At 42.0% G+C, this 23753-nt stretch overlaps 1 protein-coding gene across 1 annotated transcript in view; it reads left to right on the top strand.

Moving 5' to 3' along the window:
• The window catches only part of PAQR4 (progestin and adipoQ receptor family member 4), a 92168-nt gene that overhangs the window by 23576 nt on the left and 44839 nt on the right, over nucleotides 1-23753 (top strand). The window contains exon 2 of the mRNA XM_033944977.1: nucleotides 4085-4303. Within this exon, the coding sequence (XP_033800868.1) occupies nucleotides 4085-4303 (219 nt within the window). The remainder of the gene's footprint in view (nucleotides 1-4084; nucleotides 4304-23753) is intronic.

The following is a 23753-nucleotide window of genomic DNA, read 5'->3' as shown; positions in this document are numbered from 1 at the left end:
TGCTTTATTTAATGTTTGTTTGTTAGAGAGTCTTAGAATTATATTGAATGTTTCTTATCGGGTAATGAAATATAGTAAGAATATGTAATAGAGTCCTCCTGTTGTCCTAAATTAAGACTATAAGTAAACAATTGAGCTAGGGGTAGGAGGGAATGGAGACTAAGGGCTAGATTCACTAATACTGTCCTTTCTATCTGATCCGTGGCCAAGTCTTGCCGGGTGATCGATTCATGAAACGGTCCCCATGTAAATGACCTGATTGGACACACGCCCACAAACGATCCCATGGATCACTGCAGAGTGATCCAGACGCATGCGCAGACCATCCTCTCTGCCTGGAAAGGCGATCCGCGTATGTGCTTTCTCTCCGCAAAGCTTGATGTCTGTTTGACTTCGGTCCTAGGGCTGGAAAAAAAAAGCAGCTGGAGCTGGACTGCATCCCCATCCCATTCCCCAGACTGGAACAATGCCATAGTACAGCCCTGCTTTTAACCCGCAGGTTAAAAACACAGGTTAAAAACAGGCTCGCAGAGAGGCAGGGCGGCCGAGAGCAGAGCAGAGAGAGCAGGATAGTCGGCAAGGACATGAGCGACTGGTCCTCCAGCAGTCGCTGAAGTTTGGATATGCCAGCCTAATCGGTGTTCCTGCTTCTCTTTAGTGAATCGAGGCCCTACCTACTTTGCATGCCATTTCCCTTCATTTGCATGGGCGGATCTGATCGGGTGCGGATCGGGAGGAAGGTTAGTGAATCTGGTCGGGGTCACAAACTGATCAGGACACGATCGGTGGGCATAGTGAATCTAGCCCTAAGCCAGATCTTGCTCTGCCTGCTAGAAACTGTCTAGCAGAAATTTCATGCTTATAAAAGGCTATTTGTTCTATGGAGACTAGCTGACTAAAATTTGCTCTTTTAAGATCTAAACTGTCTATATAAGGGAACCTACAATTTAGCTTTGCTCCCCAAACTTATCAAAGCTCGAGCAAAATAATGTATACTTACCCAGAGATATGTCTTCTACTCCTCTCCTCTCAGAAAGAGAATGTCCTCTTCCATCTTTTCTCTCCTCTCTCCTCCAGAAAGAATGCTACCTTGGATTTTTCCTCTCTCTATATAGATATGATTTGTAGGGGACTGCTACAAAAACAGACCCTTTGAAGTTAACATGGTAATCAGATTATCCTGGTGACCTTTATAACTATTGAACCTTCCTCACAGAACTTTAATTAACAACTAGTTTAGGTCAGAAGCACTGAATAGTATTTAATCAACAAGCTTTAACTGAGGGATATACAAAACTTACCGATCGTGTAACGATCGTTGCTAAATTGGTTTGACCAGTTTAGCGATCGATTGGATTGGATTCCCCTATGCACAAAACTGCTATCTGCCCATTATCCGATCCAATTCACGCAAATTAGTAAAACCCCATGTAAAATAGCAAAGCGATTGATGCACTAACATCACTTGGCTATTTAGCATCAGGTTTTACCGATTGTAAAATCAGATTGCTCTAGACTTGTCGGTAACTGTGTTACCAACAGGTCTGCCTGCTTTTTTTTTTTTTAATGGCACAGGTATTTTGCGTGTATTACACATGCAAAATATCTGCCCCATAAAAAAATGAAAAGTCTCCCACCGCTGCCGATGGCCTTCCCCAATGACCCCCGACAAAGTGACCCCCCAAACAAGTTTCAAGTTTATTTAGTCTTGATATACTGCTTTTATTACCAAAGCAGTTTACAGTTGTAGAAAATATTAAAATATAAAAAATGGGTAAAAAAAAAAAAAGACATGCTACACGGTCATTATAGATAAAACATGCAACAAAAGGGAAATGGGTGGGATACAGTGCATAAAACTAAAAAAAAAAAAAAAAGGGAAATGTGAAAAACGAGAGGGAAACAAGGAATAACTGATGTCTGGCAATTAGTCCTAGGCATCTGAGCTCAGACACCTAAGATACCTCCCAAGGGGAAGGGCTTGAAGCATTTGAGCCAATCAGGGCCTTAGGCCCTTCCCCAATGCATCATCTGTATCCCTAAGGCTCCTCCCCTTTGTATCTGGGACACAGAGGAAGCCTAAGGGAGTCACTGATTGGCTCAGATGCCTAAGACCCCTCCCAAGAGGAGGAGTCTTAGGCATCTAAGCCAATCAAGGCCTTAGGCCCCTCCCCATGCATCAAATGATGCACCGGCGAGGGCCCTAAGGCCCACATTGCAGATGGCCAACAGAGGAGCGGGAGGGACTGACTGAGCATCCCTCCTACTCCCGACTTAAAGATACCGGGGAGGAGGAGGGGGCTGATGGAGGAGGGCGGATCAGATCAGGGCATCCCTCCTGCCATATTCCAGTTTGGCAGGGGAGGAGTGTCCAATGGCGGGGGAATGGGTATCCCTCCTGCCAGTTTTTCTTGGTTGGGGGGAGCGGGAATGTCTGGTGGCAGAAGGGAGTGGGCATCCCTTTTGTCATATTTAGGAGGGTTGGGGGGGCTGTGGCTTGGGGTGCCGACACACGGGGGGCATGGTGGGGGGGGCTTTTTTTTTAATGGGACAGATTGTGCATGTTTAACACATGCACATCTGTGCCTTTAAAAACAAAACAAAAAAAACCCAGAAGCCCTAACAGCAGTGACAGGAGGCTGCTTTCCCTGTCACTGCTCTTAGGGCTTGTAGGGGTGTTTCCTTATTTGCACCTGAAGGTTAGGCCTCTATGACATCATCAAGCCTGAACCATCATTTAAGCCTGAACCATTATTTGCAAGAACTCTTTCCAGCCTGAACCTTGCAAGAAGAGAAAGAACACATCTTTACTGTTTCTGCCTGATGCATTCTGGGTATGTACCAGAATGGTATTCTAGTCAAGGACATCCATCTATGTCTTCATGCTTAGACTGTGTGATTCTTGGGGGAGTTATACTCCTATGCTGTGCTTATCTCTCGAACGGCACCTGTGTCTCCTAGCCTGTATGAGATTTTACACAGAAAGGCTATTCATCTAAGTTCTGTTTCTGGATTGGTCCGAGGAAGTCATCTGATGTGATCCAAGTGAAAAGTTGCTAATTATAATTAGTCTGTGCCTGGATGGAAGTGAACTGACATATCTCATCACAGGTGTTCTGTACGCATCTTTTTCATAATAATTAAGACCTGAACAGTTACCTCGTGTGACTCTCTGCCTGAGAGAGAGTGAGTCGGACCTTAAACAGATCTGAATTCCATCACTTCAAGGAAACTTTTGCTGCCAATAAATTACAGCTTTACCAGTGACTGACAAAAACTTGTTCCTGTAACCAAAAGATTTTCTACATCTGCTAAGCTGAAGAGACATCTTCCATTTCACCTGATTTTTGTGCCAAGGCCTAATTAGATGGTGAGATAAGGAACTTATTATCTTATCAGCTGGGGTTAGATAAGTGAATCCGATTGTGATATAGGATAAGGCTTGTAAAGCTACTCTCGGTGATAATCTGTAATAGATTGCTGCTAATCGGTGATTATAATTATTATAAGGAATTGTGTAGTGTGTGTAAGAAGTAATTTTACTTAGTTATCTAGAAGTGTGTTGTGATAATTATGTACTGAGTTTCATATATGTAATTGGATATTTTGTGAACAATATTTAAATATTGCTGATGGCTTGTGAATTATATTTTTCTATTTCATAATAAAAGTATTTCTCATTAACCTGGGTCTTGTGTCGTATAAATAGACAAAGAAATTTGGACCTAGCAGAGATATTATGGTATTCCCTAGAAAAACTGACAGGCACGTAACTTGTTTATGTAACTGATTAGTGTACCATAAATCTTGCTACAGGCTGCGCGCATTTATCATTTGCTCACTGAGCGATTGAATCGGTCACATATGCATGCAAATGATTTGCACCTCTGTGCAAATCATTTGCCTGCAAACTGATAGTGCATCGATCACTGTTGGGAGAATCGGCCAACAGCAATTGAGTCACTATCTTTGTGCATCTAGCTCTAAGTAATTATCTTCTGCAGTTATCTAGTTTGATCATTTGAAAATCTGTCTCTGTTAATATATTACTTTCCTTTCATATATCTGTTTCTCTTTATTGCAGGGATTCCATTGCTCGGTTTCCTTTTCTTGTTGCCTGCAAACATCCCTTGGTCTCAGATTGCAGTCTCCTGGCTTGGGGTTGTGCATTACCTTGCTTGTATCATGCCACACTTGGGCAGTGTGCTCTACCATCTTTTCATGAACCATGAGGGAGGAGAATCTGTCTATCACACACTACTTACCCTTGACATGTGTGGGGTCTGCATGGTGAACACTCTTGGTAAGTAGTTGTAAGTAGACAATAGGAGAGCAGTACCATTGTGCCGTACTTGGCTCTCCCAGAATATGAGTGTGTGTAGGGTTTCTGCAATTAACATTCTAAGTAAATGACTGTTAAGCACAACTGAAGATACTGGCAGTTTTTCAGCCAAAATGGAACACATATTATAATGACAAAAACATTTGGCTGGTTAGGTTTAGGTGAACTTTCAGCCAGATATAGCTGCCTAGATTTTTTAATTAAATATTACAAATTAGGAAGCCAACCTTAGTTTTAGGCTTTCTGCTTTTGCTGAAATTGGCTGCTTTAAGGCTTCCAGCACCCCACGATCCCTTGTTTCTCCTACAATATTAAAGCCATGTGTTTACTAAACCTTAGCTTCCTCTCTTTCACCTACCCACCTGGTATCCCATCTGCCTGACTATCTGAACTCTCCAAGTAAAAATAGGAAATGAGGCCCCCTTGCTATGATGTCTTCCCTCTATTTCCTGTAATTCATGCAATAGATTTTTAAAGCTAACTAGGAATACACATGTTTACATTCGTCCCTGGCTAAACATCCATTATTTTTATTGAAGCAATGTTTGACTTTTGCTGGACAACAGGCTGATAATAATAATAGTAATAATAACTTTATTTTTGTATACCGCAATACCACAAAACAGTTCAGAGCGGTTTACAGGAGAAGAGACTGTACATATACAGCGAAGTTACAGAATATCAGAAAACAGTTCAGAGCAGTTTACAGGAGATGAGAACTGTACATATGCAATGAAGGTACAGAGAATTAGTTATCAAGTGTATGGTATAAACCAGTGGCAATTACAAAATGATCCAATAACTGTTGCAAGGGGGGTGCAGAAAGGGGAAAGGAAAAATAACCGGGGAAGAGGGGGAGGAAGGGTAGGGAGGGAGGCGAGGTTGAGATTAGTAGTTTGGTTGGGAGGGCGGGAGTTAGAGGAATTTATCAAAGAGGTATGATTTGAGAGATTTCCTGAAGGATAGATAAGTTGGGGCAAGAGAGATGAGGGTGGTCAAGCAGTCATTCCATTTGCCAGCTTGGAAAGAGAGGGTTTTGTCGAAGAATCTTTTGTAGATGCATCCTTTTGGAGAGGGGTAGGCAAACAGGTGGGCATTGCGTGTACGGTTAGAGCCTGGGAAGACGAAGTGGCGTGACAGGTATATCGGGGCTGAGCCAGTTAGGGTTTTGAAGCAGAGGCAGGCGAATTTGAAGATGACCCTTGCTTCAAACGGTAGCCAATGAAGTTTTCTGTAGAAAGGGCTAATATGGTCTGACTTTTTGAGCCCATAGATGAGGCAGACGGCGGTGTTCTGGATGAATCTTAGTCGTTTAATGGTTTTCTTGTAGGAGCCCAGGTATATGATGTTACAGTAATCCAGGGTGTTTAAGATTACGGATTGGACCAGCAAACTGAAGGTGGGGAAATCAAAGTAATGTTTGATAGAACGGAGTTTCCAAAGGATGGAAAAGCATTTTTTGACCTGGGCATTGGTGTGATCTTCCAAAGTGAGGAAGATGACTCCGAGAATTTTAATAGTGGAATTGATTGGATACGTTAAACCATTAAGTTGCAGGGTGGTGGTCGTTAGTTTGTGGTTGGGACTTGCAAGGAAGAACTTGTTTTTTTCTGGGTTTAGTTTCAGTTTGAAGCGTGTGGTCCAGTTTTCTACCATGGTGAGGACAGTTGAGATGTATTGTTCTGTCTCTTGTGACAGTGAGGTGATAGGTATGATGATTGTAATGTCATCTGCGTAAATATAGGATTTCAGGTTACGGTTTGATAACATGTGTCCCAGTGATGCCATGTAGATATTGAATAGTGACGGGGATAGGGGGGAGCCTTGGGGAACTCCGCAGGGGTTGCACCAGGTTTGGGAGAAGGTTCCGTCGTTATGGACTTGGTAGGTTCGGTTTTTTAGGAAGCCTGTGAGCCAGGTTAGTACTTGTCCGGAAATGCCAATGGAGTCGAGGCATCTAATCAGAATGTCATGGTCTACTAGGTCGAAGGCACTGCTGAGGTCAAACTGGAGTAACAGTGCGCTGTTTCCCAGTGAGAATAGTTGGAGGAGGTGATTGGTTAGTGAGGCTAGAACGGTTTCCGTACTGTAGTTAGTGCGGAATCCAGACTGGGAGTCGTGAAGGATGTTAAATGTCTCTAGGTATGACATGAGATTGTAATTGACAAGTCCTTCCATGATTTTAAGGAAGAGAGGAATATTGGCGATGGGTCTGTAGTTGGAGGCTACAGAGGGAGATTCTTTGGGGTTTTTGATTATTGGAGATACGAGGATGTGGCCAAGTTCCAGTGGGAAGTGGCCGGTAGACAAGCAGAGGGTGACCCAGTTGAAGAGTTCAGCTTTGAAGGGGAGGGGGCAGTTTTCATGATGGATGGAGGGCAGTTATCTAATAGGCAGTTGGATTTGGAATATTTTGAGTATAGCTTGAGAAATAGGTTCCATTCTGGGTTTTTGAAGTGAGACCAGATAATGTCAGCAGTTGAGCCATCGTGTTCTGGAGAAGGTAGGTGGATATATGGGTAGGTGCTAGTTGTTGCGAGCGTTGTTTTCAAGTTAAGAATTTTGTTGGCGAAGTGGTCAGCTAGATTTGTCGGGGAGGGTGGTAGATCTGTGGGGGAGCTTTTATGTGGGACGGTGTCAAATAAGGAGTTAACTAGTCTGAAGAGTTTATTGGTGTTCAGGGATGGGGTGTTGATAAATTGGGAGTAGTGCTTGTTGCGCTTTTCTTTGATCATTTTTTTTGTATTCTGTAACTTTAATTCGCCAGGAGTGTCTGTCATTGTTTGTGCCTGATTTGCACCAGGTTCTTTCCAGTTTGCATACTTCTCGTTTGAGGGTAAGTAGGTCAGCATCAAACCAATTAGCAGAGGAGCGGTGTTTTTTCTTGCAAAGTTTCAGTGGAGCAATGTCGTTTAGGACCTTATTGCTGAAATTGTTCCCGTCTGAGATGAAATTAGGGTCAAGGTCTGGGATGGATGTTGGGTTGTAGTGGGACCAGAATTCTTCAGGGTTAAGTTGGCCTCTAGACCATATTGTTTTTTCTTTGTGGATGGTTCTTGGTTGTTTTTTGGTTTGTTTTTTAAGCCAGTGTAATTTGAAATTGCATCAGAGGTGGTCAGACCAGGGAGTGGTGGTCTAGTTTTCTTCTTTAAAGCTTATGCTGGGGATGGAAGGGGTATTGGGGAGGAAAGAGATCAGATCTAGGTGATGGCCTTTGTCATGGGTTTTTGTAGGGGGTGGTTTAGAGAAACCTAGGGATGTTAGGAAGGAGAGGAGATCAGCCACGTTGGAATTCTCTTCCTGTTCAAGGTGTAGATTGACGTCGCCTGCGAGAAGATTGTGAGTGCCCGCGACAGAATTTGTGAGGAGGAATTCGTAGAAATCTTCTTTGGCTTGGTTCCATTTGCTGGGGGGGTTGTAGAATAGAGTAATGGTTAGATTATCTTTACAGTCAGCTTTGGAGATTTTGCAGGAGAGGATTTCCAGGGCGTTGGTCAGTTTGGAATCGAGGATTTGGAACTTGAAGTGGTCACGGAGGATTATGGCTAGGCCGCTTCCTCTTCTAAAGTTTCTTGATAGTGGAATGATTTTGTAGTTTAGAGGGAGTAGGTCTCTGATGATGGTGTCCTGATCGGAAATTAGCCATGTTTTGGTAAAGAGTAGGATGTTGAGGTGGGTTTCTTCTAGCCAGTCCTTGATCAGTTGGGCTTTGTTTCTAGCCGAGCGAATGTTCAGATAGGCACCCGAAATTGTGTGGTGTTCCGGGGGAGTGATGGACTGTGTACTTGGTAGATTTTTTTTAGGAGTCTGTTTCTTTTTTGCGTTGGTCTAGAGGAGTGTCGGGTGGTGTTAACTACGGCAATCGGGAATGGACCTGTTTCCTTGTAGTCATGGAGGGTACTGGAGGGGAGAAGTGGTTTGTCTGGTTTGATGGTTCTGTTCCAAGTGAGGTAGGTGGGGATGGGTTTGAATGTTAAGGTTCTGGTGATCCAGTTTCTCGTGCTGAGTAGATAGAGAAGGAGGAGGGTTAGCAGTTTTCCTGTGAAATTAGGCATGTTGGGTCCTACTGAATTGGATAGAGAGAGGTGAAGGGTTAGATTGGGGCTGGAGGGGGTAGATTGGTGGAGCTGGGGGTAAATTGAGGAAGATGTAAGGAGTTGAGGGAGATTGATTCTGCAGTTACTGGTAAGAGAGAATCGGAGGTTGATGGGTCTGGCTGGTGGAGGGATGGCCCAGTGATGGAGTAGTCAAGATTTCTGAGATTTCAGTTGGCTTGGGAGGAGTTAGTGCTGGAGTGAGAGGAGGTTGTCTCTTAGTTAAGTTGTCTCTTGTCAGGTAAGACAGTGAAGAGTTGTTTAGGTTAGCTAGTGGCATGCGATTGGGGCATGCAATTGGGAAGCTGAAGTCATGCAGGGGGGGAGAGTGTTGTCAAAGCATGCAGGTTGGTGAGATGAGGTAGTCATGCAGATACTTAGCTGCTAGGCCGGTCTGCGCCGCTGGGGGAATATCCCGGTCAGGGTTGGAAATTTGGAAAAAATCGTCGGCACGAGGCTCTCTAGTCAGCTGAGGGGTCTTGAAGAGTCAGATCTGGAAGCTGGATGAGGGTGGCGTAGGGTAGAGAGGCGGTGTTGGGCTCCACTTGGTCGCTTCGCAAAGGCGCAAGGCATGTGCCTTTGCCGTGCGCCTTTGTGAGCGCGCCGAACGACCACGCGCCGTTGAGTGAAGCTGTTTTTGGATCTCCCGGCAGGGATTGGGGGGCGGAGCAAGCTCACACGCCCGGCCCAGCAGTAAGATGGTGATCGGGAGCTGCAGAAGGAGTCGGTGTCGGTGAAACAAACTCCACTGGAACAGGGCAGGTAGTCTCGGCGGGTGCGAGGTAGGGCAGCAGCGGCTGCAAAATGGCTCCATGCGCCGTTGAGTGAAGCTGATGTTTGGGTAAAGTTGGCCAGAGAAGTTATTTATATAGCTTTAATCAGATATTCAGTGGACTTAACCAAATAATACCACTGCTTAAGTATAGCCATAAAAATTTAGACCATCTATTTTCTGATGCTGACTTACCTACTTAAGTTAAACCGGACAGAGTAGAATATCGGCACTGTCCAGCCAAACAAAATCAGCCAATACTACATCCCAAGGATTGCTTATACTGTACTTAGTTAGACAAAATTTTTCCCATTTAATGGGGAGATATATTCAAAAGAACATATATGTTTGAGTGACTCCCAAATTTATCTGGACAAATCTTTTGAATATTAGCCTCCAAGAAGATAGCCTTCCTGGCTGTGTCTAGTATTGTTGTGGGTGCCTTGTTTGGGGAATATTAACCATGCATTCTTTCAGTTAAACTAGGGATGTACTGAGCAATTGATAGGTAGAGGACTACTGGCTTGAGGGGGGCCTTTACATACCACTATGCAGTGAGGTTAGGCAGGTGATTAGGAAAGTGGGATGGAGTTGGGGGGGAGGTTGCTTGGGGGGGAAGAGGGTGAGGGAGGATTAGCAGATTCCCTAGCATATGAGTTTTATTTTGTGGCAGGGATAGGCTAAATCTAGAGAAGGGGTGGTCAGGCCAGTGGCGTACCAAGGGTGGGGGGTGCGGACCGCCCCGGGTGCCAGCCCTTAGGGGGGTGCCCAGCCAGCCGGTCGGGTCCAGAACCTCCTGTGCTGCTCTAATCGGCACCTGCATCTCAGCGCGGCTGCCGTACTTTTCCAAAGCAGAGTCAGCAGCCACGCTGAAGTTCAGGAAGGTCCCGCGATGACTGTGGCTGCTGGTCCTCCCCCTCCAACGTCACTTACGTCTTCCGGAGTAGAGGCGACAGACGGCAATCATTGTGGGACCTTGCTGATTTGGAGAGAGAGAGGAGCATAGAAGGGTGGTGGAGGGAGAGAAAGGGGGTCAGGGTGGTATGGAAGGGTGGTGGAATGAGAGAAAGGGGGCAGATGCTGATGAAATTGTGCAGGGAAAGGAGAGAGAGACATAAGGGGAAAGGATACTGGATGGAATTGAGTTGGAGGGAAAGAAAGGGGGCAGATGCTGATGGAATTGGGGGAAAGGGAGAGGAGAGAGTGAAATGCCAGACCATTGGAGGAGGGAAGGGAAGAAGATGGATGCCAGACCAATGGGGGTGAAGGGAAAAATGGAAGGGGGAGGCATAAAGTTTCTGGAAGGGAATAGAAGGAGAGAAGATGCCATATAAAATGGGCAGAGAGAGGGTAGACAGTGGATGAAAGGAAAAGAGTGACAAGAAGATGAGGAAAGCAGAAACCAGAGAAGACAAGGTAGGAAAAAAATACTGTAATTCTATATATTTATTTTTTTGCTTTAGGGGAGATGCATCGCTGTTTCTGTGGTGTTGCATTGTATGCAGAGTCCAGCTTCTTGGTGATTCAATTTAATCTTTGTCTACGTATTTCTATTTTATCCCCCCTTTTTACAAAACTGTAGAGCGTTTTTGGTTTTTTTTAAAATTTTTTATATATTTGATTATTCATTACAATAATAACAAATCATTCATGAATGAACACAAAATGCAAATGTAAATTCCATACAAGGAACAACAAAAATATTTTAGGAAACTAATCAACCATTCCTAGTCCACATTATTGCTGGTCGCCAGTATTTAAAAATAAAACATCAAAAGAAATCCATCTATCTACTATCTAGGAGCAGGCAAATGGCTTATATATATTATACATCATCCTCCAAAAGTAAAATCAATATTAATAATTAAACTTTCAACAAAGGTTTCTCTTTAATAAAATCTTCCAACTGGACTGGATCAAAAAACACATATTTATCACTTCCATACGAAATCAGGCATTTACATGGAAATTTCAAAAAGAAGGTTGCTCCAACTGCCAAAACCTTAGGCTTTAGCTGACGGAACTGTTTTCTCTTGAACTGAGTTTGTCTAGAAACATCTGGAAAAATTATCACCCGTTGAATACAAAACATCTCTTGTTTTTTCAGGAAATATAATTTTAAAATATCTTGTTTTTCAAGCTCTGTCTTAAAGGTCACGAGAAGAGTTGCTCGTTTATTAATTATGTCTTTAGATGACTCCAAAAACTGTGATACATTCAAACTATCAGGTAACACTAATCTATCCATTCCACCTTCATCTGCCTTTTCCTTGGAGTCTCTTGAGATGTAATATATGTTATCAACCTCAAAGGTCTCCACTTTAGTATAATGTAATATTTCCCTCAAATACATTCTCAAGAGCTCCATCGGAGACAGATAATGTGTGATTGGAAAATTTAACAAACAAAGATTTTTAACTCTGATAGAGTTTTTTCTAATTTAGCATGTATCATCATACTATCTTTTATATTAGAAACAGCACTAGCTTGTAAAGTACCTACTACCTGATCTAATTTTTCAACCTTCACAGCTGTTTCTCCAATTTTAATATCTTGCTATTTAACTTTCACAGTTACATCAGATGAAAATTGACATAAGTTCAAAAAGGTTTTTTGTAATGATGACTCTATTCTATTAATGCTAAGCCAAACATCATTTAGAGTGATCACTTTATCCCTGGGGAGAGCGTCCGATCTTTGCCCCGTAATCATCTGTACAGGGGTTAGTTCTTTAGCTTGCCCCAAGGTTTGTTCTGAAACCTCCAGTCCAGATAATAAGGATAATTGAGGGGAAGAAGAAATTATTCCTTCCTTAAAAGGGGAAGGAGATTCTTCTAACCGTAAAGAATATAATGGTTGAGGAGGTGGTGTTGGTTCCCCGGAGGATAAAGAGACAGCTTGAAAATTAGAGGTTACCTGTTCCTCAGCATGTGGCAAAGTAGGGTCCACAAGATGGCGATCCATCGGGCCTGTTATTCCAGCAGATGGTATTGCTTTAGCTTTCCTCTTACCCATGTTGAGGATTCGATAACCCTACTCCTCTTGGGCTCCGAAGGGGCTCAAAAGGGGCAAGCCCCTTTAGCCACGCCCCTTCAGCTCGTGACCTGAGGCTCGCGACCGCGTACCGTGGCTGAACCGGCAATTAAGGCTCCTCCGAAGGATCCTCTCAGGTGGCTGGAGCGGACAGCAGCGGGACTGCCTGTCCCGATGTTGTAGAAGTGCTGGCTGCACTGACAACAGGCTCCCTCCCGGCTGAACCGGCAATTAAGGCTCCTCCGAAGGACCCTCTCAGGTGGCTGGAGCAGACAGCAGCGGGACTGCCTGTCCCGATGTTGTAGAAGTGCTGGCTGCACTGACGACAGGCTCCCTCCCGGCTGAACCGGCAATTAAGGCTCCTCCGAAGGACCCTCTCAGGTGGCTGGAGCGGACAGCAGCGGGACTGCCTGTCCCGATGTTGTAGAAGTGCTGGCTGCACTGACGACCCTGTAGAGCGTTTTTTAGCGCCGGCCGTGGTAGTAACAGCTCTGATGCTCAGAATTCTATGAGAGTCTGAGCGGTTACCACCATGGTTAAAAACCACACTACAGTTTTGTAAAAGGGGGAGGGGTTAGTTTGTGACTACATATTCCATACTAGGCAAAGGTGTTCTGTGTGTTTGAAAGACACGGTTTTCTGTTAGGATTGATCTGTACTAGTCTGGCTTGTTTAGTTTTACAGTGGGTGTATTGATGTTGTACTGCTCACTGCCTAGGTACTAAAAATCATGTTTTTCATACAGATGGGGGGGGGTCAAAAAATGATGGGCCCTGGGTATCACATAGGCTAGGTACGCCACTGAGTCAGGCCCTCTGTTTCTTTTTTCATTTTTATATCATGAGAGTGAGGAAGGTTTCAAAAAGTCAGATTTAAAGCTGCTTTGTCAGCACCTAGACTTTGCCTCTTAATCTAGGTGTCTAGCAGTGGAGATCGATATCGAGTGCTTCCCTGTCCACAAAAATGGAGCAGCTATACCATCTCTAGTTTTTTTTCTTTGTTGATTCTGGTGTAATGGAATGCTTGAAAGAAGTGGATGTTATCAAAGAAACACACTCAACCTTAAAACAGTTTTGGGTTTACAAAAGGCGATTCCAGCGTAAAAGCTGATGCCAAGATGGTGGCATCAGCGATAAGCCCCTAGAGGACTGGGCTTCCACACATTAGGTAAAGCCATAGCAAATGGTAGAGATAGCCAGGGGATGATAACTAGATATGGTTTGGCAAAATCAAAGCAGAGATTGGTAATATAAGAGGGGAACACCAAAAGGACTTGGATGAGAGTTCTGAACATATTGAAATCGGCTGTAGAGTAGAAGACTTGAAGGACAATATGGATGAACTTACAGAGGATCTAATTACAGTTAAAGAATGAAATGAAAAGCTGAAGAAAGGAGAGGATAATATCTGGCTGAAGCTGGAGGATTTGGAAATAGGGCTTCTGTTATATAAACACAGATGTTTGTGCATTAGGTGATCAATTCTTGCTCACAAACTGCTTGCAGAAGGGTATCAATCGCATCTTTCAGCTCCTCCTCCTTTACCAGTAGAGTATAGTGCCCTCTTTAGTTTTTCTATCTACAAATAACAGAGGAGTTGTGTTTTGATCTGCTCTGTTTGGTTTTTATTATTTGAGTTTTTTTATTATTTAGGGGGGAGGGGAGGGGGTTTCTTCCGTTTTGGGAGGTTTTGTTGCCATTTTTGAAGCTACTCTGCCTGGGAGAGGACGAGGACTCCGTAAGGGTGGGCTGCGGCTCACTGGTATAACTCTTGAGCCATCCTGCTTGTGCTTCTTTGAGGTTCGGGGTCTGTTCCCCTGGGAGCCAGATCACCTTCTGATTTATCAGAGGCTTGAGCGCAAAGCCCTTGTGTAAGTTCCTTTGGGTTTCAGGGAGCCGGCTGCATTTTAGTCTCCCCCATTATGCCATAAGGATCTGTGGGGGTGGGGTCTCCAGTTGTGGACTGTTTCCTATGAGGATTTGAGTCAGAAAGTCTTCCCCATTCAGTCAGGCTGCAGCAAAACTGACATAGTCAGGCACTAGCAAAACACAGTGAGTACAACCAATTATTCCCTATGGGGGGAGAGAGGGGTCAGAAAAAGTTAATTTTAAGCGTTTCTGGGGCCACTCCTCCAAAACCCCTTTCCCTGACTTTTTTTTTAAACTTCAGGGGAGCCCCCATGAGCCATTTTTGGTGCATATTCGCTGGCGGAAGCCATCTTAGATTTTAAACTATCTTTATTTCTAAAGCCTCATTCTGCCTCAAAATTCCTCGATTTGGCTTGAAATCAAATGGGATGGACTCCTCAGGCTGTTTTACCCATATATCATGCTAATTTTTTTGCTGGATGATCTGCTGAGGAGGTTCCATGTTCTTTGTGCTACTGGGCACACAAGGGAGGGGCAGGAGTCTCAGACTCAGCCTTCTCTGAGTCTTCTAGGGCTGGGGAACCACAGGGTGTCTGAGTGGTAGAGAGAAAATCCCTTCCAGAGACCATAAATAGCAAAGGTGCAAAACACAAGTACATGAATGCTGCGAAGCCCAAGAGAAGTCAGTCTGAGGTCCTGCAGTGGTCTATAGATCTCTTGTACAAGGAATTAACCCAGAGTTTGTGAATCTCCTGTGAAAAGCTTATTTGATGGGTCTGGGATGTGCTGTGCTGTGCAATGATCATCTGCGGATCTAGTGCATCATTGGAGATGCATCACACTACCAGTTCATATAGGGCTCTTCAGTCGGGGACCAATTCCAATGAAGAACCCAAAGTATTTTGTCTTATGGCATGGCTCTTGAGCATACAGCCTTAACCTGTAAGGGTTATTCAGAGGTGGTCATTTTGACTCTTCGAGCAAAAGAGCCTTCAATGTTTGTGGCTTATGCTAAGGCTTGGAAGGCTTTCCAACTCTGGTGTGCCAAAGATCAGGTAGAGCCTTTCAAGGCGCCAATTCCTGCTATTTTCTCCCAAAACATACATATCCTTTGCCTTACAGAAACATGGTTAACAGAAGGAGATGAAGCCTACCTTTCTTATTGCTGTCCTCCAGGCTACTCCTATTTATATAATCACCGATATAACCGTAAGGGAGGGGGCTTAGCCATAATTTACCAAGACAACTTGGTCAGCAACATCGATCACTCAGCTGGCAATGTATCCATTGAATTTATTCAAGTTAGATTTAATACTAAACCAAAATTTGATGTTCTACTTTTATATATCCCCCCACCTATTGGGCAAAACAATTTAACACTCTTACAAAACTTAATCTTTGATTTTTGTACCTCATCGATTAATCCTTTAATCCTCGGTGATTTTAACGTTCATTTTGATGATCTATCCAACTCTTCTACTAATGAATTATTAATGCATATTAATATTCTTAATCTTCAACCAATAATTCATAGTCCAACTCATTCAGCAGGCCATACACTTGACATGATTTTAATGTCTAAAGATAAACAGTCGAATCATTCCAATCCTCACATTCTGCCCATCCCCTGGTCAGATCACTACTTTATTTCTTTCAAAATTTATCTTAAACAACAAATTACTCATCCACAATCCAAAAACATTTCATACCGAGACTACACTAAATTGGAACTATCAAACATTTCCCCTTATTTAGACCCTAAAATCTTACACTCAAATACTAATACATTAGAAGAACAGCATAACTCTTGGAATTCGACAATGCAATTCCTACTAGATAAAAATGTACCATTGATCACTAAAACTATTTCTTTTCGTAAAACATATAACCCTTGGTTTTCTAATGAACTTTTACTACTCAAAAAACAATTACGTTCTCTTGAAAGAAAATGGTGCAAAAACAAATCTCCTAATAACTTAAAAAAATATAAGGATCATGCAATTTACTATAAATCCAAAATCAATTCTGCAAAAAGTAATTACTATTCTTCAAAAATTTCAAATGCAAAAAAATCCATCAATTCTTTACACTATTCTAAAATCTATTTCTCCTATCTCACAAAAGCAAGATAACAAGATTGAAAATAGTTTATCAGCTCAAGACCTTGCGGACTTTTTTTGCAACAAAATCAGTAATATTCGGAATAAACTGGGCTGTACATCGTATAATGATATTTCTAATTCTCCTACTGAAGGACTGCTTCCTACTGCTAAATGTTCTACTTTCAAACTTCCTTCATTAGATGAAATAGAACATCTCTTTCAAAGAGTTAATTTAAAGGGGTCTCGTTCAGAACTCATTCCTCCACTCATCCTAAAAAAAATTTTCTCATGCTTTGGCTTTTTTATACATTCTCTTATCACAAATAGCCTTGAATTTAGTTCAGTGCCTTCTCCTTGGAAAACTGCCATTATTTTGTCAATAATAAAAGATCACAAATCTAATTTGGATGATCCATCAAACTACCGTCCTATAGCTAACCTACCATTTCTAGCAAAACTGACGGAACGAATAGTATTTGAACAACTATCTGATTTTGTAGAATCAACCAATGTTCTTCATCCAAATCAAACAGGATTTAGGAAAAATCATTCTACAGAATACTCATTGATTGGATTAACTACAAATATACACTATTATTGAGATCATCACAAGTCCATTATCCTTTTTTCATTAGACTTGTCTGCCGCATTTGATACCATTGATCACGAATTACTTCTCAATAGATTGAAAGCCATTGGAATTTGCGATCAAATATTTGATTGGTTTAAATCGTTTTTGTCTAATCGTTCATCGACAGTTACTTTTAATAATTCTAATTCTAAGCCTTATACTCTTAATAATGGTATCCCACAAGGATCCATTTTATCACCATTACTATTCAACATTTTCTTATCTCCTCTACTAACTTTATGTCAATCTATAGGATTTACCACTTTTAGTTATGCAGATGACATACAAATCACTCATCCAATAGATCCAGAAAATAAAGAAGAATTACAACAAATTAATTTAAAATTAGAAAAAGTTCAACAATGGCTTACCTCTCACATGTTAGCCTTAAATGTACAAAAGACTAAGGCTTTACTATTCACTTGGAAACAAGGAATTAATCTGTGTGCTGCTTTCATTCTCGACAATACGTCTATTGAGATTGTATCATCTTTAAAAATCCTTGGTGTCATTATTGACAATAACCTTTCCTACCATGATCATATAAATAATACTGTTAAATCATGCTTCTTTAGACTTCGTTTAATTCGATCAATTTCAAAGTTTTTAGAACCAAAATCTTTAAATATCCTACTTCACTCTTTAATCATTTCTAAACTTGATTATTGCAATTCTCTATTGTTAAATATTACACAAAAAGAAAAGAAACGCTTACAAATTATACAAAACACTGCCGTTAAGCTTATTTATAAAGGTAAAAAATATGATCATGTCACTCCCTTTCTGATTAAATCTCATTGGCTCCCCATTAATCATCGTATTACTTATAAAATCTTATTATTAACATTTAAAACTCTTGATACTAATGAGCCTCAATTCATAAATAAAGTACTTATTCCATATAGTAACTCACGTTCTTTACGATCAACCAACCATAAACTCTTAACGATTCCCTCCTTAAAAGTTATTGGAACCCGCCGACAAGATATGTTCTCTGTATCAGCACCGCAACTCTGGAATTCATTACCATCACAGTTAAGAGATGAAAATAACTTAAGCGATTTTAAAAAGAATTTAAAATGCTTTTTATTCAAGGATGCCTTTAACTTATAAATTACTTTTGAGCTCTTCCTCGTTCCCTTTCTTCTTCTTTTCCACGCTTCTTTTCCTAATTCTTTCTTTTTTATGTTGATATCTTTTTCATTATTGTATAAATTTATTAGCTCATTATATATTTGTTTTATTTATTTATTTATTTTTAAATTGTATTCATTGTATAAATTGCTAGTTTTATAGTATCTTATATGTTATTTCTTATTTTAGTATTATGTTTAATTATATGTCACTTTTATATATTGTAATTCGCTTAGAAACAATTTTAATTAAGCGATTAATCAAATATAAATAAAACTTGAAACTTGATCCTGGCGTTTCTGCAAGCCAGACTAGAAAAAGGCCTAGCGGTGGGATCTCTCAAAGGTGGCAGGCCTGTTGTGCTTCTGAGCTTGAGGAGGAAAGCTATCGTTGGCATCTCATCTGAATGTGACCTAGTTTTTTTTGAAGGGGGCTCTTTGTGGCCTCCATTGCATCAGCCTTTTCCATCCTGGAATCTTAATGTCGTCTTGAAGGGCCTTTTTAAGTCTTTGCATGAGCCTTCCCAGAGGCATTCCTTCTAGATCTCACGGTGAAGATGGTATTTCTGGCGGCAGTAGTCTCAGCGAGACGGATCTTGGAATTGCAGGCTCTTTCCTGCAGAGAGCCCTTTTTTAGGTATCACAGAGGCTGGGGTTTCATTGTGTATAGTACTGTAGGGTCATGAAATAGTTAACTGTTGTTTAAAATATTGCTCTGGCCTACATAGCTGAAAACAGTGTATAATCTATTGACTGCATCTGCCTAAAATGTATGTCCCTACCTTACCACATTGTAAGCTGAATAGATAAGAGTTTGAGCCATGATGTACCCTGCCCTTCTGTACATTTAACTGTAAGAGTTAGATAGGTGTCCTGCTAGTGACCTGCTAGTGTGAGCTTAGAACCAATGAGTGTTAAGAAAAGTAACACGTGAAAAGCTTTTTCTAGAATTCAGTTGTATAGCCAGAAAAATGAATAAATATCTCTGTAACTTCCTGGTTTCGGCACTTCTGAGCCAGCTTGGAGCTCAGGGGTCCAGCATGCATGCTGTGAATAAAACTTGTACTTCTTCACGCCTCTGACTTTGTGTGTCCAAATGACCTTTCATTTGGCGCCCGAACAGGGACTTGAAGGTCTCTTGACCACTGGTTACTCGATTGGTCACTTGTTTCTGGTCCTACGGCTGATATGTCTGCTTAGCCGGCTGCCTTCCTTTTGGGGGGTTGGCAGACCTCAGGACGTTGGACCGCTTCAACTGACTTATCTAGTCTCAGTTTAAAGTACAAGAATCTGTATCTGTATCTGTACCTGGAGTGGCCACTATCTGGTAAGTGGGGATTGATCATCCCTATCCTGTCTCTCGTCTCCTGCCTAGTAAGCCACGTGATCTGTCGCTGAAAAGTTGTGGGAAAGGGATTCTAGGAACTGTTATTTTCTGGTTGAGTAACTGAACTGAAATCTGTTGTGTTTTGTGTGTTTGAGAGTGTCTGAGACGTCCTTGAGGACGAAGCGAGTGTGGACCTGTTAGTACTGCGTTTCCCTAGTCCAGAGATGGGCGGGGCCAGGAATTCAGGGAAGTGTTTTTGTCCTCCATTGCACAATGGGGGGATGTTTGTCTACCTGTGGGGATCTCTTGATATGTTAGCTAATTTTAAAAAAGGAATTTGTCTTTGATTATACTTAACAAATCAACCCTTATTTGTCTGTGCCAGTTAGAATGGCCGATATTTGGTGTGGGCTGGCCCCCTCTGGCTCCCTGGAAGAGGACATAACCCGTCAAGTTTTTATGCATTCGTTTGCTGTCGGTTCCTCTTCCAGTCAGCCTATTTTGCATTCCAATTGGAAAATCCTTCACCGTCCTTGCTTCAGACCTTGCCAAATTCTTCCCTTCATCTGATTCCCAAGTCCTGCAGTATCCCGGGTTTTTTTATGAGTTCTGTCTGTCCAAATGTATTAGTGAAGTTTAAACTGTCAGTTGTTCACAGCATGAGAGGAGAGTACTTTTCCTTTTGTGCTGATAAGGGCCATGAAATGTGTAGCACTTCCAATGTGGTTTCTCCTGAAACAGATAAGTGGTTTTGCATTTGAAGTTTTTGGCTATGTTATAAAATGTATATGCATATTCAGAAATGCATATAAACGAAAAATATGATTTCTGGAACTTATATTCCATGCTAAAAAGAAGTTCTTTGTCCAAATTTAGTAGTTATTTGTCTAAATTTAAAAGTTCTGAAAAGGACTACATCTGTAATTTGATCTCTTTGATCTTTAAGCAACTCTCTCTCCTTTGTGAAATTCTGTAGGAAGGGGGAGTAAGTCTCTACTGAGACCCATGTTGATTGTAAAAAAAAAAAAAAATAAAAATGAACAATGTTTAAACTTGTGAGTACAGTAAAACCTTGGTTTGGGAGCATAATTTGTTCCAGAAGCATGCTTGTAGTCCAGGGCACTCGTGTACAAAAATATACAAGCCCTTGTTCGTTTGGAACAGTCACTGCATTCCTGCAGCGTCATATAGAGAGGAACCATTGGCTCAGTTGTGAAAATGTGATGCTTCTATACTGTATGTACGTGTATTGCAAGACGTTGCTGGTATAGCAAGTTAAAATTTAATCATTGCTTGTCTTATAGAACACTTGCAAACCAAGTTATTTGCAATCCAAAGTTTTACTGTATATTCCAATCTTTGTTTCTGTATTTCTGTATATAAATCATGTAAGCTTAGTATAAAAATGTAACTTTTAGGAATTAGAATGTAATTTTTAGGAATGCTTTTATATGGAAGTAAATATTTTTGCCAGTCAGCTGATAGTGAAGGGACTGCTGCTTTAGAGAGCGCTTGTGTCAGACTACCCTGCTTAGTGGGTGGATCCAGAACTGCATTTAGCTTAATTTTATAAGTCAGCTCTTTGGGGTAGGAACCTGATATAGAATAGGGATTGAGAACAATTCTTATGTGTTAGTATATATAGATATGATATTTGTGTTGCCCTCACTTATGTTTCTTTCTTCTGTATTTTGTACTTAACAAGTGCAGCCCCTTTTGCCTGATGTTTGTTTGCATGAAGGAGTTAAGTACAGAAAGTGTCAAACATCAGAGAGTATTTTCTGTTTCCAACCTACTGGTGATGAAGTTTAAAAGTGGGCGGAAATCTGCATTGATGATGTTGAGGGTCCACTTATCAACTAGACTCTTATTGTAGACCCCACTCGCCCGGTGTCTTTGTATTGTGATACATGTGTGCTATTTGATGTTTCTCAAGGTCATGGTACTACCCCTAATTCAGTTTTGTGTGGCTCCCTAGATTGACAGCGTTATTATACCAAATGTGCTAAGTATATAGGTCTGTATAACCTGATGCCTTTAAGAACTGCCCCTATGAGGAAACCTTCACTAATGGTGGAGCCTGTCCTTTATGAGAAAGTGTCTTGTGGGCCACCTACAATAACCCACACAAATATCCCCCTAATACCCCGTCTGCCTCCCTTACTATAGGTCCTAGCTCCGGCCCCTTGTGTACTACAGGCTACTGTAATCCCATGGTTTTCACTATCACTGACCCATATAACTGGAATGCCAATGTCCAAGTCCAGAAGGCCAGAGACTGCATGGCATTGTATATTGATGGTAAAAGGTGAGACTCAGGTACTGATGTATATGTCCGAATTGTATCCCACTCATGTGCTTCTGTCCATCACTCTGTGGTGTTTCCCCAGTTTTATGAAAGTAGATACTGATATCCTTAATCACTAGAAATCTGTTTATATAGTTTGCTGAAACTATAGGTCAGACTCTTAATGTTAGCAATTATTTTGTATGAGGAGGGACTGGTATGGGAGAACAGTGGCTATGGGAGGCAATGCAGCTGGACATGTTAAACCTGACTTCACAGACCCTCACTTTTACGTCAGGTCCACGACCTTCACGATGGGCCTTGTGAACCTCCATTGTTGCTTCCCACTGTCTTCAGCCCTTCAGACACTGCTTAATGGAACTTCCTATGAATGATGGTCAGCTCCTGATAGTTGATACTGGCTCTGTGATCTGTTTGCCTACTCTTGATTGCCTGCTAACTAGACTGGTACATGTGTGCTTTGCATGATTCGTCCCAGCTTCTTCCCGATGGTGAACACCTGGGAGCCCCTGTATTCAACACCAGAGGTCGCCAAAAGCGGTCTACTTCCACCAATTCCCTTAAAATAGGTGAATGGGGTGATGACTGGCCTGCAGAACGAATCATTGCTGCTTATGGACCTGCCACATGGACCGAGGATGACACCTGGGGCTATCGGACCCCAATCTATTTGCTGAACTGCATTATTTGTCTATAAGCTGTACTTGAACTGATAACCAATGAGACCTCCCGAGCTTTGAGTACCATTGGCAGAGCGAATGCTAAAATGCGCACTGCTATTTATCAGAATCGTCTAGCTTTGGACTATTTACTAGCTGCTGTGCCTGTGATAAATTCAACCTCTCCAACTGCTGCCTTGAACTTGAGTAAAGTGATTGAGAACGATGTGGATCGTATCACCAAACTGGCTCATGTTCCTGACCAGACCTGGCGTGACCTTACTGCAGACTGGATCTCTGGTACCTTCAGCTCCTGGTTGCCCTCTGGTTCAGCACTGAAGATCATCTTGCTGGTTGCTGCCCTGTCTTCTCTGCTCCTTTGCTGCCTGCCCTGTATGGTCCCCATAGCCATAAAGCTGCTCCACTGAACTATGGACTCTGTTGTCAACTGTTCCACTGCTGCATTGGCCCTTGCCCTCTCCCACTTACCTACTGGGAACTCCGACTTTCCTGACCCCTAACTTTATTTTGTCAGGCTTGGCTCCTTAGGTACGCCAGCCTGAAAGGGGGGAATGTAGGGTCATGAAATAGTTAACTGTTGTTTAAAATATTGCTCTGGCCTACATAGCTGAAAACAGTGTATAATCTATTGACTGCATCTGCCTAAAATGTATGTCCCTACCTTACCACATTGTAAGCTGAATAGATAAGAGTTTGAGCCATGATGTACCCTGCCCTTCTGTACATTTAACTGTAAGAGTTAGATAGGTGTCCTGCTAGTGACCTGCTAGTGTGAGCTTAGAACCAATGAGTGTTAAGAAAAGTAACACGTGAAAAGCTTTTTCTAGAATTCAGTTGTATAGCCAGAAAAATGAATAAATATCTCTGTAACTTCCTGGTTTCGGCACTTCTGAGCCAGCTTGGAGCTCAGGGGTCCAGCATGCATGCTGTGAATAAAACTTGTACTTCTTCACGCCTCTGACTTTGTGTGTCCAAATGACCTTTCAGTACCTCCCTTTCTACCGAAGGTTGTGTCAGCCTTTCATATCAACCAAGAGATTTGTTTGTCCACTTTTCATCCTACAGGTTTGTCCACTTTTCATCCTACAGGTTTGACTAAGCAAGTTAAGATATTGTAGAGGCTTGATGTGTGAAGAGTTGTAATCTACTACCTGGAAAGGACCAATGATTCTCAGCTTTCCAACCCATCTTTTTGTTCTAGTCAGTCAAGACGAGGTAGATCAGCATCCAAGGATTCTATCGCCAGATGGATTTGTATGGCAATTTTATCGACATACATTGGCTGTGGCAAACAGCCACCTATTTCTCTGAAAGCTCATTTGACTAGAAGTGTGGTGTCTTCATAGGCAGAGTCCCAGGCATTCACCTGAGGAGATCTGTAGAGCAGCTACTTGGTCTAATCTCCATACCCTTAACAAGATTCTACAGAGTGGATGTGGCAGCTTGAGAGAGCGCCACTTTTG

The sequence above is a fragment of the Geotrypetes seraphini genome, chromosome 5 (genome assembly GCF_902459505.1).
Source record: "Geotrypetes seraphini chromosome 5, aGeoSer1.1, whole genome shotgun sequence".
NCBI lineage: Eukaryota > Metazoa > Chordata > Amphibia > Gymnophiona > Dermophiidae > Geotrypetes > Geotrypetes seraphini.
This window is presented reverse-complemented; position numbering and strand designations above follow the sequence as displayed.